Source organism: Bufo gargarizans, chromosome 3 (genome assembly GCF_014858855.1).
Source record: "Bufo gargarizans isolate SCDJY-AF-19 chromosome 3, ASM1485885v1, whole genome shotgun sequence".
NCBI classification, from domain to species: Eukaryota; Metazoa; Chordata; class Amphibia; order Anura; family Bufonidae; genus Bufo; species Bufo gargarizans.
Genome location: NC_058082.1, coordinates 8,477,604 through 8,491,886, shown reverse-complemented (window position 1 = coordinate 8,491,886; position 14,283 = coordinate 8,477,604). Strand labels below are relative to the sequence as shown.

The 14,283-nt window shown below is 53.4% G+C and overlaps 1 protein-coding gene across 2 annotated transcripts in view; it reads right to left on the bottom strand.

Moving 5' to 3' along the window:
* Window positions 1-11,434: 11,434 nt before the first annotated feature.
* The window catches only part of LOC122932639 (protein Atg16l2-like), a 31,622-nt gene continuing 28,773 nt past the window's right edge, over window positions 11,435-14,283 (bottom strand). For both annotated transcript variants that reach the window (XM_044287164.1, XM_044287165.1), the window contains one exon: window positions 11,435-11,994. In XM_044287164.1, the coding sequence (XP_044143099.1) occupies window positions 11,901-11,994 (94 nt within the window). In that variant the 3' untranslated portion in view covers window positions 11,435-11,900. The remainder of the gene's footprint in view (window positions 11,995-14,283) is intronic.

Below are 14,283 nucleotides of genomic sequence, written 5' to 3'. Positions count from 1 at the left end.
TCGATCCCATAGGAGTCAACAGTAAGAAAACAGCCGGCTTCCCAGAAGGTGCGGTAATTGGAATTAACATTTCCTTTTTCTCATTAGTGGGGTAAAGAGGACTCAGAAATTCTCACTTCTCTCATCTTCTAGAAATGAGGTAGAAATGACTTTCCAAGCAAATACCTCATTGGCCATCAATATTAATGAGGCTGAAGCCGCTCCCTAACAAGGCTGGAGGTGGAAGGCATAGATGAAGAATCAACCTCTGAAAAACAGACCAACCTGATGACATAAGACCAGGAGGGGACCACCGATGGCCAACATCCCTAGCAGATGTCCAGTTCAAAGATCTTGTACTTCTACAGACAGATCACCCCACTAACAGGAAAAGTCCAAGATGGCCCTTGGGGGAGGAGTATTTATGACCAGAGTCACCTTCCCCACTATTGGAGAATCCAGCAATAAACGGGCACCACGTAGATCTGATGATAAGGAAAGAGGGATGATGATGTTGGAGGCCATAGAGATGGCGAGGACATACCGCATGAACCCCAATTTCACATTTTTGGGACAATCTTCCTCATTCATGCATTTCCTATTAAATAATTTGGTCATTAATTACATTGTCCTCCCGTTTCGACTGTCAGTACCAAGCATTTTGGCTACTGCAATAATTCACTGTATGGCAGTATTACAGTGGTCACATTATTCAGTCTTGGAGATGGCAGTATTACTGTGGTCACATTATTTGGGCTTGGAGATGGCAGTATTACTGTGGTCACATTATTAGGGCTTGGAGATGGCAGTATTACTGTGGTCACATTATTCGGGCTTGGAGATGGCAGTATTACTGTGGTCACATTATTCAGGCTTGGAGATGGCAGTATTACTGTGGTCACATTATTCGGGCTTGGAGATGGCAGTATTACTGTGGTCACATTATTCGGGCTTGGAGATGGCAGTATTACTGTGGTCACATTATTTGGGCTTGGAGATGGCAGTATTACTGTGGTCACATTATTTGGGCTTGGAGATGGCAGTATTACTGTGGTCACATTATTCGGGCTTGGAGATGGCAGTATTACTGTGGTCACATTATTCTGGCTTGGAGATGGCAGTATTACTGTGGTCACATTATTCGGGCTTGGAGATGGCAGTATTACTGTGGTCACATTATTCGGGCTTGGAGATGGCAGTATTACTGTGGTCACATTATTCGGGCTTGGAGATGGCAGTATTACTGTGGTCACATTATTCGGTCTTGGAGATGGCAGTATTACTGTGGTCACATTATTTGGGCTTGGAGATGGCAGTATTACTGTGGTCACATTATTTGGGCTTGGAGATGGCAGTATTACTGTGGTCACATATTGGGCTGGAGATGGCAGTATTACTGTGGTCACATTATTCGGGCTTGGAGATGGCAGTATTACTGTGGTCACATTATTTGGGCTTGGAGATGGCAGTATTACTGTGGTCACATTATTTGGGCTTGGAGATGGCAGTATTACTGTGGTCACATTATTTGGGCTTGGAGATGGCAGTATTACTGTGGTCACATTATTCGGGCTTGGAGATGGCAGTATTACTGTGGTCACATTATTCAGGCTTGGAGATGGCAGTATTACTGTGGTCACATTACTCAGGCTTGGAGATGGCAGTATTACTGTGGTCACATTACTCGGGCTTGGAGATGGCAGTATTACTGTGGTCACATTATTCGGGCTTGGAGATGGCAGTATTACTGTGGTCACATTATTCGGGCTAGGAGTATGTAGTATGGCAGTATTGAGGCACAGTAGAGCATTGTAGGCTGATATTACTTTAGAACCGCATGACTACACCTGTGGATCCTAGGACATTGGGCACAGCATAGCAGTATCATTTTAAGCATTGTATTGTAATAATTACTGAACATTGCAGCACGTGAGCACGTTATGATGGAAACTCTGGAGCGTGGAGACGATAATTGGGAATAGTATGGTGGTAGTTAAACACGATATGATGGCAATATTTGAATGCTGTATGGTAGACGTTTTGGCATAGTATCAGAATATTATTTGACATGTATATGGCGGTATTATTTGTGCACCCGGTGATTAATCTGGGTGCCGATTGGCAGTATTTGGGAATCTAGCTTTGATACATATTCTATAAAATATCTTTACTGATGATCCCGGAGAACCTCTAATCAGCAGCGACAGACGTGTCCGGCCGGGAGGCTACAGCTGGAAGGCGCAGGAGTCTGACCTGTGATAAAACTGTAATTATTAATTATTAGATTCGCCTGGAATAACCGCAGAGACAATCCAGCAATCTGCGCGCAGGGCGGTGAGGGGGCGGAAATACGGAGAAAGACAGATCTATAATTTATGAGATGAAGAGAATTTCTGCTGCCATTAATCTTATCCAGACCTTCCCCATCTAATAGCAGAACGAGAAGTATTACCTGATGTAAGAAGAAAGCAGGAGAAAATGCGATAGATAGATAGATAGATAGATAGATAGATATGAGATAGATAGATAGATAGATAGATAGATAGATAGATAGATAGATAGATATGAGATAGATAGATAGATAGATAGATAGATAGATAGATAGATAGATATGAGATAGATAGATAGATAGATAGATAGGAGATAGATAATAGATAGATAGATAATAGATAGATAGATAGATAGATAGATAATAGATAGATAATAGATAGATAATAGATAGATAGATAATAGATAGATAGATAGATAGATAGATAATAGATAGATAATAGATAGATAATAGATAGATAATAGATAGATAGATATTAGATATATAGATAGATAATAGATAGATAATAGATAGATAATAGATAGATAGATAGATAGATAATAGATAGATAGATAGATAGATAGATAGATAGATAGATAATAGATAGATAGATAATAGATAGATAATAGATAGATAGATAGATAGATAGATAGATATATATGAGATAGATAATAGATAGATAATAGATAGAATGGAAAGAAGGAAGTGGAGATTTCTCTGTCAATAGGACACAGTCAGTAGACATCAGTTCTGGGCCATTAACCCATTCAGCCATTATACTGCGGAGCCTGGATGTAAATGTCCACATTATGGGGCCCTAGAGAGTAAAGGGCCCCATCTGCTGCTCATCCAGCTAATTGCCTCTGCCTGTAATGGGCCCTCGTCTGGGCTGAGGTGGAGCGGACATTGTGAGTGTGATGGTCACCAGGAGACCCCCGGCCGCTGCCTCCAGCATGGAAACTATAGATCCATGGAAGAAAGTGATGTCAGCCTCAGATCCTCGTCATGTTCTCCATACTGCAGGAGTCTGGGGAAAGCTGGGTTACAACCCCAGCTGCAGCCGTACGAATCTGAGTATTAAAGGGGTACTCTAGCAGCTATACCATGAGTTGCTGACTGGTGGAGTCCAGCCGCAGGGACTGGATGTGACTAGAGTATAAAGGAAAAACTGAGGAGGTTGGGAGCCCAGAATAGGAGATCAGCGGCTCCCGGACACCGTTGAACATTCGGGTTCTGCTCTGATCGTGAACCTGGACTGAACTGACAGGTTTCCACTTAACCCTTTCCATGCCTCGCCCTCCTTCCACTCACTGTGTTGGTGCGGTGCCCACCCAGCTTTCCATGGATCGGAACAGTCTAGAAATCACCACAGCCGACCTGTCCCTTATGAAGCCAGGAGATGATCCCTTAAAGGAACGCTTCAGACAAAACAGAGTGTTCTCCCTAGAACTGGACCAGATGGGACGGAGCTTGACAACTAATAGTGAATTCTCCGCCCCTGTGTGAAAGTTCACCTGATGTGTTCCTTAAAGGTGGGGGTTGGCTCAATTACTAGAATAAGGGGACCCCAATCCCCCCAGTGATACCACTAAGGAGTCTGACTGGAGCGGACCCCTACCCACCCTGGGCAAAGGCTGGAATATCCCTTTAAATGAGAGCCTCTTCAGGTAGCTGTTGTATATTGCTTCAGCCCAAGTGATGAGAGAGACAGTGTGGGCTTCACAGGTGCTCTGCCCATTAAAGACACACAAGGCCTGGTTACTGGCATATCTGTTCATGGTAGGTGTGGCTAGTGGAGTGGGCATCATGGTGTGGGACTGGTGAAGGAGACCATGGGTGTTGTAGGGGCGTCATGGTATGGGACTGGTGGAGGAGACCATGGGTGTTGGAGGGGGCATCATGGTGTGGGACTGGTGGAGGAGACTATGGGCGTTGGAGGGGGCATCATGGTGTGGGACTGGTGTAGGAGACCATGGGTGTTGGAGGGGGCATCATGGTGTGAAACTGGTTGAGGAGACTATAGGTGTTGGAGGGGGCATCATGGTGTGGGACTGACGGAGGAGACCATGGGTGTTGGAAGAGGCATCATGGTGTGGGACTGGTGGAGGAGACCATGGGTGTTGGAGGGGGCATCATGGTGTGGGACTGGTGGAGGAGACCATGGGTGTTGGAGGGGGCATCATAGTGTGGGACTGTTGGAGGAGACCATGGGTGTTGGAGTGGGCAACATGGTGTGGGACTGGTGGAGGAGACCATGGGTGTTGGAGGGGGCATCATGGTGTGAGACTGGTGGAGGAGACCATAGGTGTTAGAGGGGGCATCATGGTGTGGGACTGGTGGAGGAGACCATGGGTGTTGGAGGGGCATCATGGTGTGGGACTGGTGAAGGAGACCATGGGTTTGTGAGGGGGCATCATGGTTTGGGACTGGTGGAGGAGACCATGGGTGTTGGAGGGGGCATCATGGTTTGGGACTGGTGGAGGAGACCATGGGTGTTGGAGGGGGCATCATGGTGTGGGACTGGTGGAGGAGACCATGGGTGTTGGAGGGGGGATCATGGTGTGGGACTGGTGGAGGAGACCATGGGTGTTGGAGGGGGCATCATGATGCGGGACCGGTGGAGGAGACCATGGGTGTTGGAGGGGGCATCATGGTGTGGGACTGGTGGAGGAGACCATGGGTGTTGGAGGGGGCATCATGGTGTGGGACTGGTGGAGGAGACCATGGGTGTTGGAGGGGGCATCATGGTGTGGGACTGGTGGAGGACACCATGGGTGTTGGAGGGGGCATCATAGTGTGGGACTGTTGGAGGAGACCATGGGTGTTGGAGTGGGCATCATGGTGTGGGACTGGTGGAGGAGACCATGGGTGTTGGAGGGGGCATCATAGTGTGGGACTGTTGGAGGAGACCATGGGTGTTGGAGTGGGCATCATGGTGTGGGACTGGTGGAGGAGACCATGGGTGTTGGAGGGGGCATCATGGTGTGAGACTGGTGGAGGAGACCATGGGTGTTGGAGGGGGGATCATGGTGTGGGACTGGTGGAGGAGACCATGGGTGTTGGAGGGGGCATCATGATGCGGGACCGGTGGAGGAGACCATGGGTGTTGGAGGGGGCATCATGGTGTGGGACTGGTGGAGGAGACCATGGGTGTTGGAGGGGGCATCATGGTGTGGGACTGGTGGAGGAGACCATGGGTGTTGGAGGGGGCATCATGGTGTGGGACTGGTGGAGGACACCATGGGTGTTGGAGGGGGCATCATAGTGTGGGACTGTTGGAGGAGACCATGGGTGTTGGAGTGGGCATCATGGTGTGGGACTGGTGGAGGAGACCATGGGTGTTGGAGGGGGCATCATAGTGTGGGACTGTTGTAGGAGACCATGGGTGTTGGAGTGGGCATCATGGTGTGGGACTGGTGGAGGAGACCATGGGTGTTGGAGGGGGCATCATGGTGTGAGACTGGTGGAGGAGACCATAGGTGTTAGAGGGGGCATCATGGTGTGGGACTGGTGGAGGAGACCATGGGTGTTGGAGGGGCATCATGGTGTGGGACTGGTGAAGGAGACCATGGGTGTGTGAGGGGGCATCATGGTTTGGGACTGGTGGAGGAGACCATGGGTGTTGGAGGGGGCATCATGGTTTGGGACTGGTGGAGGAGACCATGGGTGTTGGAGGGGGCATCATGGTGTGGGACTGGTGGAGGAGACCATGGGTGTTGGAGGGGGGATCATGGTGTGGGACTGGTGGAGGAGACCATGGGTGTTGGAGGGGGCATCATGGTGTGGGACTGGTGGAGGAGACCATGGGTGTTGGAGGGGGCATCATAGTGTGGGACTGTTGGAGGAGACCATGGGTGTTGGAGTGGGCATCATGGTGTGGGACTGGTGGAGGAGACCATGGGTGTTGGAGGGGGCATCATGGTGTGAGACTGGTGGAGACCATAGGTGTTAGAGGGGGCATCATGGTGTGGGACTGGTGGAGGAGACCATGGGTGTTGTAGGGGGCATCATGGTGTGGGACTGGTGGAGAAGACCATGGGTGTTGGAGGGGGCATCATGATGTGGGACTGGCGGAGGAGACCATGGGTGTTGCAGGGGACATTATGGTGTGGGACTTGTGGAGGAGACCATGGGTGTTGGAGGGGGCATCATGGTGTGGGACTGGTGGAGGAGACCATGGGTGTTGGAGGGAGCATCATGGTGTGGGACTGGTGGAGGAGACCATGGGTGTTGGAGGGGGCATCATGGTGTGAAGCTGGTGAAGGGGGCATTATGATTTGGGGCTGGTGGAGGGGGCATCATAGTGTGGGACTAGTAGAGGTGTTGTGATTTTGGGTTGGTGGAGAAGACCATCATGTCAGACTGGTGGAGGGGACATCATGGGTTGAGGGTGTTGGTCGGGGCATCATGGTTTGGGGCTAGTGGAGGAGACGTTGTGATTTGAGGGGCGGTCATGGGTTGGAGCTGCTTCGCTGGCTCATGGCCTGGACACCTTATGAACGATGAATTCTAAGGAGTCCGCCAAGTCAAAGTCCTAGGCCCTCCTTCCACTCACTGTGTTGGTCAGGCACCCACCCAGCTTTCCACGGATTGGAACAGTCTAGAAATCACCACAGCCGACCTGTCCCTTATGAAGCCAGGAGATGATCCCTTAAAGCAGGCATCCTCAAACTGCGGCCCTCCAGCTGTTGCAAAACTACAACTCCCAGCATGCCCGAACAGCCTACAGGTATCAATCAGCCTACAGCAGCGCATTGTGGGAGTTGTAGTTTTACAACAGCTGGAGGGCCGCAGTTTGAGGATGCCTGCCTTAAAGGAACGCTTCAGACAAAACAGTGTGTTCTCCCTAGAACTGGACCAGATGGGGCAGAGCTTGACAACCAATAGTGAATTCTCCGCCCCTGTGTGAAAGTTCACCTGATGTGTTCCTTAAAGGTGGGGGTTGGTTTGATTACTAGAATAAGGGGACCCCAATCCCCCCAGTGATACCACTAAGGAGTCTGACTGGAGCAGACCCCTACCCACCCTGGGCAAAGGCTGGAATATCCCTTTAAATGAGAGCCTCTTCAGGAAGCTGTAATATATTGCTTCAGCGATGAGAGAGACAGTGTGGGCTTCACAGGTGCTCTGCCAATTAAAGGCACACAAGGCCTGGTTACTGGCAAATCTGTTCATGGTAGGTGTGGCTGGTGGAGTGGGCATCATGGTGTGGGACTGGTGAAGGAGACCATGGGCGTTGGAGGGGGCATCATGGTGTGAGACTGGTGGAGACCATAGGTGTTAGAGGGGGCATCATGGTGTGGGACTGGTGGAGGAGACCATTGGTGTTGTAGGGGGCATCATGGTGTGGGACTGGTGGAGGAGACCATGGGTGTTGGAGGGGGCATCATGATGTGGGACTGGCGGAGGAGACCATGGGTGTTGCAGGGGACATTATGGTGTGGGACTTGTGGAGGAGACCATGGGTGTTGGAGGGGGCATCATGGTGTGGGACTGGTGGAGGAGACCATGGGTGTTGGAGGGAGCATCATGGTGTGGGACTGGTGGAGGAGACCATGGGTGTTGGAGGGGGCATCATGGTGTGAAGCTGGTGAAGGGGGCATTATGATTTGGGGCTGGTGGAGGGGGCATCATAGTGTGGGACTAGTAGAGGTGTTGTGATTTTGGGTTGGTGGAGAAGACCATCATGTCAGACTGGTGGAGGGGACATCATGGGTTGAGGGTGTTGGTCGGGGCATCATGGTTTGGGGCTAGTGGAGGAGACGTTGTGATTTGAGGGGCGGTCATGGGTTGGAGCTGCTTCGCTGGCTCATGGCCTGGACACCTTATGAACGATTAATTCTAAGGAGTCCGCCAAGTCAAAGTCCTAGGCCCTCCTTCCACTCACTGTGTTGGTCAGGCACCCACCCAGCGTTCCACGGATTGGAACAGTCTAGAAATCACCACAGCCGACCTGTCCCTTATGAAGCCAGGAGATGATCCCTTAAAGCAGGCATCCTCAAACTGCGGCCCTCCAGCTGTTGCAAAACTACAACTCCCAGCATGCCCGAACAGCCTACAGGTATCAATCAGCCTACAGCAGCACATTGTGGGAGTTGTAGTTTTACAACAGCTGGAGGGCCGCAGTTTGAGGATGCCTGCCTTAAAGGAACGCTTCAGACAAAACAGTGTGTTCTCCCTAGAACTGGACCAGATGGGGCAGAGCTTGACAACCAATAGTGAATTCTCCGCCCCTGTGTGAAAGTTCACCTGATGTGTTCCTTAAAGGTGGGGGTTGGTTTGATTACTAGAATAAGGGGACCCCAATCCCCCCAGTGATACCACTAAGGAGTCTGACTGGAGCAGACCCCTACCCACCCTGGGCAAAGGCTGGAATATCCCTTTAAATGAGAGCCTCTTCAGGAAGCTGTAATATATTGCTTCAGCGATGAGAGAGAGTGTGGGCTTCACAGGTGCTCTGCCAATTAAAGGCACACAAGGCCTGGTTACTGGCAAATCTGTTCATGGTAGGTGTGGCTGGTGGAGTGGGCATCATGGTGTGGGACTGGTGAAGGAGACCATGGGCGTTGGAGGGGGCATCATGGTGTAGGACTGGTGGAGGAGACCATGGGTGTTGGAGGGGGCATCATGGTGTGGGACTGGTGGAGGAGACTATGGGTGTTGGAGGGGGCATCATGGTGTGGGACTGGCGGAGGAGACCATGGGTGTTGGAAGAGGCATCATGGTGTGGGACTGGTGGATGAGACCATGGGTGTTGGAGGGGGCATCATGATGTGCGACTGGCGGAGGATGCCATGGGTGTTGGAGGGGGCATCATGATGTGGGACTGGCAGAGGAGACCATGGGTGTTGGAAGGGGCATCATGGTGTGGGACTAGCAGAGGAGACCATGGGTGTTGGAGGGGGCATCATGGTTTGAAGCTGGTGAAGGGGGCATTATGATTTGGGGCTGGTGGAGGGAGCATCATGGTATGTGACTGGTAGTGTTGTGATTTTGGGTTGGTGGAGAAGACCATCATGTCGGACTGGTGGAGGGGACATCATGGGTTGAGGGTGTTGGTCGGAGCATCATGGTTTGGGGCCAGTGGAGGAGACTCCAACAATAAGATGTGAAGCGGCACTCACAATCCTCGGCTAAACCCCGGAGTATAGGAATCGACCACAGCTCAGCCTCCTAATTCTGAGACACTATCGGTGGTGCTCAGCCCTAATAGAGTGCGGTGATACAGATATAAACATGTAGAGAAATGAAGAAGGGCGGCACTCACCAGTGTACGAACCTATGATTGGGGCTTTATTCAGTCAGTTGCAATAGGCGGCATCGGGCAGGACGCCAACAGCTTCACACAGGTAACACAGCCGTCTTACCTGTGTGAAGATGTTGGCCTCCTGCCCGATGCCACCAATAAAAACGGACTGAATAAAGCAACAATCATAAGTTTGTGCACTGGTGCGTGCCGCCCTTCTTCATTTCTCTACATGGCTAGTGGAGGAGACGTTGTGATTTGAGGGGGAAGGGGGGGGGGTCATGGGTTGGAGCTGCTTCGCTGGCTCATGGCCTAGACACCTTGCGAACGATGACTTCTAAGGAGTCCGCCGAGTCAGAGTCCTAGGCAGAGGCCGCTACATGACCTGAAGAGCGCTGTGCACGCAAGGCACCCCAGACATAGTGATGAACTGAAAGACATCTGCAGGGAGGACTGGTCCAACGTTCCACCTCAGCACATGGTGGAGGCGATTACTAATAACGGGGCTCCATGGGTTATTACAGTCAGGGGTTCACTTACTTTTTCTCCTTGCGCTCTGGACGATCATTCATAGCATGACCGGTACAGCGGTCTGTGCGTCATCAGTTACAGTGTGACGTTATATTAGTAACGGAGAGATCCAGGGAACATTCTGGAGAAGAGAAGACTGACCCCCCCCCCCCCCCCCCCCGTGCGGGAACAGAGCGGGGGGGGGGGGGTCAATCATATAATGATGTTACCTGTTAAACGTGATGGAAACTAAAACCTGCTCCATCTGCGGGGCGGGCGGGGGGTAAGCGGCTTTACTCTTACATAACAGGACACATTACTATGATGAGAGACGGATCTACAGGAACGCGCTCCAAATCACCGACCCCATCACAGGAATGAGTCTCCTGTTACATCAGCTGGTATTCTCCAGTCACAGCCAGAGCTGCGTCCACACACCTGCTGTGCAAGCTCCCACGATGCACTGCATGAGGCTTCACTACGTAATGGGACATACTTATTAGGCCCCATTCACACGTCCGCAATTTCATTCCGCATTTTGCGGGTCCGCAATTCCAATCCCGGAACGGGACAATAGCGGACAAGAATAGGCATATTCTATTAGTGCCGGTGATGTGCGGTCCGTGTGAATGGACCCTTAACACTACGTCTCCCAAGAGGAATTACAGCAGAGTGCAGGCTCCCCGGAGAACCAGCAGGAAACTACTAGAACTGGGAATGCAGCTTTAGATGTGACTAGAGTAACCCCGGGAGGTTGTCAGCACCAATCGAGACAGAGAAGAGACAGTAATACAAATAAGAGCTTTATATTCATGATAAAGTGCAGATACCTGGGGGGGGGGGAATGGGGGGGCGTCCAGAGTCATGGGGGGGGGTGGGGGGGGGGGGGTCACACCCACCGGACTCATCTGTGAGGATAAGGACATAAACTTCCTAATTGTACTGATGTAGCAGAGCTGAGTTTGTCACCATGTGTCATCTGTGGTGTTACATAGGACTGCAGGTGACATCTACTACATTATCTGTACTCAGAGAGGTATCACTGTGTTATCTGTGGTGTTACATAGGACTGCAGGTGACATCTACTACATTATCTGTACTCAGAGAGATATCACTGTGTTATCTGTGGTGTTACATAGGACTGCAGGTGACATCTCCTACATTATCTGTAGGCAGAGAGGTATCACTGTGTTATCTGTGGTGTTACATAGGACTGCAAGTGACATGTACTACATTATCTGTAGGCAGAGAGGTATCACTGTTATCTGGGCTGTTACATAGGACTGCAGGTGACATCTCCTAGATTATCTGTACTCAGAGAGTTATCAATGTGTTATCTGTGGTGTTACATAGGACTGCAGGTGACATCTCCTACATTATCTGTAGGCAGAGAGGTATCACTGTTATCTGGGCTGTTACATAGGACTGCAGGTGACATCTCCTAGATTATCTGTACTCAGAGAGTTATCAATGTGTTATCTGTGGTGTTACATAGGACTGCAGGTGACATCTCCTACATTATCTGTAGGCAGAGAGGTATCACTGTTTTATCTATAGTGTTACATAGGACTGCAGCTCTACATTATCTGTATTCAGATGTATTATCCTGTTAGTGCTGTAGTATGTGTTTCTGGCAGTCCTATGTAACATGATCTGTACTTAGTGTTAAAATCAGATTTATTACAGTATATATTATATAAAACAGCTCAATAAATTCAGCTCTGCTACATTGTGCGTTTGTCCACGGCGCTTCCCTTTTCCCAGGAATAGTGGCTGTCAGTGGGCGGCCGGCGCCAGGTTTTGTGCTGCAGCAGTCGGAGGCTCCGGGCGTCACGTCTTGACTCCGCCATTCCCTTGTCAGTACTCGCTCCACAGGACGGCCTTCTTCCCCCGGTCCACACTGAGCACATAGTCCCCGGACACGGACCAGGCCACGGCGTTCACTGCCGTACTGCACAGGGAAAGAGAGAGAGAGAAGATGTAATCCTGAAATACTCTGTGCTGCTGGAGGGCAATGCTCCTTCCATCTACAATCAATTCTCATTTCCTATAGGGGACATGAGCAGCTGCTCTGCCAATGAAGGGTTAAGAACGTTAACATTCACTAGAGTTATAATATCCCCTGCGTGTGCACCCGGGGGGGGGGGGGGGATTATAAGTGATAACGATGAGCCCCCCGTCCCCAACAGACTGCACCCCGACGACAGAGGCAGCCGCAGCGCCACCTCCCCGACGACGACAGAGGCAGCATCAGCGCCACCTCCCCGACGACGACAGAGGCAGCCGCAGCGCCACCCCGACGACGACAGAGGCAGCCGCAGCGCCACCCCGACGACGACAGAGGCAGCCGCAGCGCCACCCCGACGACGACAGAGGCAGCCGCAGCGTCAGCTCCCCGACGACAGAGGCAGCCGCAGCCCCACCTCCCCGACGACGACAGAGGCAGCCGCAGCGCCACCCCGACAGATACAGCCGCAGCGTCACCTCCACGACGACGACAGCGGCAGCCGCAGAGTCACCTCCCCGACGACGACAGAGGCAGCCGCAGCGCCACCCCGACGACAGAGGCAGCCGCAGCGCCACCCCGACGACAGAGGCAGCCGCAGCGCCGACGACAGATACAGCCGCAGCGTCACCTCCCCGACGACAGATACAGCCGCAGCGTCACCTCCCCGACGACAGCGGCAGCCGCAGAGTCACCTCCCCGACGACAGCGGCAGCCGCAGAGTCACCTCCCCGACGACGACAGAGGCAGCCGCAGCGCCACCTCCCCGACGACGACAGAGGCAGCCGCAGCGTTTCCCCCACGACGACAGAGGCGGCAGCAGCGCCACCTCCCCGACGACAGATACAGCCGCAGCGTCACCTCCCCGACGACGACAGAGGCAGCAGCAGAGTCACCTCCCCGACCACGACAGAGGCAGCCGCAGCGCCACCTCCCCGACGACGACAGAGGCAGCCACAGCGTCACCTCCCCGACGACGACAGAGGCAGAGGCAGCCACAGCCGCAGCGTCACCTCCCCGACGACGACAGAGGCAGAGGCAGCCACAGCCGCAGCGTCACCTCCCCGACGACGACAGAGGCAGAGGCAGCCACAGCCGCAGCGTCACCTCCCCGACGACGACAGAGGCAGCCGCAGCGCCACCTCCCCGACGACGACAGAGGCAGCCGCAGCGCCACCTCCCCGACGACGACAGAGGCAGCCGCAGCGCCACCTCCCCGACGACGACAGAGGCAGCCGCAGCGTCACCTCCCCGACGACGACAGAGGCAGCCGCAGCGTCTCCCCCACGACGACAGAGGCGGCAGCAGCGCCACCTCCCCGACGACGACAGATGCAGCCGCAGCATCGCCCCAAGACGACAGAGGCGGCGGCAGCAGCGCCACCTACCCGACGACAGAGGCAGCCGCAGCGTCACCTCCCCGACGACGACAGAGGCAGCCGCAGAGTCACCTCCCCGACGACGACAGAGGCAGCCGCAGCGCCACCTCCCCGACGACGACAGAGGCAGCCGCAGCGCCACCTCCCCGACGACGACAGAGGCAGCCGCAGCGCCACCTCCCCGACGACGACAGAGGCAGCCGCAGCGCCACCTCCCCGACGACGACAGAGGCAGCCGCAGCGCCACCTCCCCGACGACGACAGAGGCAGCGCCACCTCCCCGACGACGACAGAGGCAGCCGCAGCGCCACCTTCCCGACGACGACAGAGGAAGCCGCAGCGCCACCTCCCCGACGACGACAGAGGCAGCCGCAGCGCCACGTCCCCGACGACGACAGTGGCAGCCGCAGCGCCACGTCCCCGACGACGACAGAGGCAGCCGAAGCGCCACCTCCCCGACGACGACAGAGGCAGCCGCAGCGCCACCTCCCCGACGACGACAGAGGCAGCCGCAGCGCCACCTCCCCGACGATGACAGAGGCAGCCGCGTCACCTGCCCGACAACAGAGGCAGCCGCAGCGTCACCTGCCCAACAACAGAGGCAGCCGCAGCGCCACCCCCACCACGACAGAGGCAGCCGCGGCCCCACATCCCTGACGACAGAGGCAGCCCATTTTCTCTTACCGCCAGATGATCGTCACTACCTACCCTCCTTACCCCCATCCCACCGCTGATGCCGCATCATCATTACCACCCCCTCACCGCACACTTGCCATCTCCCACCCTTCTTGCTGCAGAACATGGACATCCCGCACCATAGATGATATCAGAGGAAAGGGACAATGTTTTAGGACTTT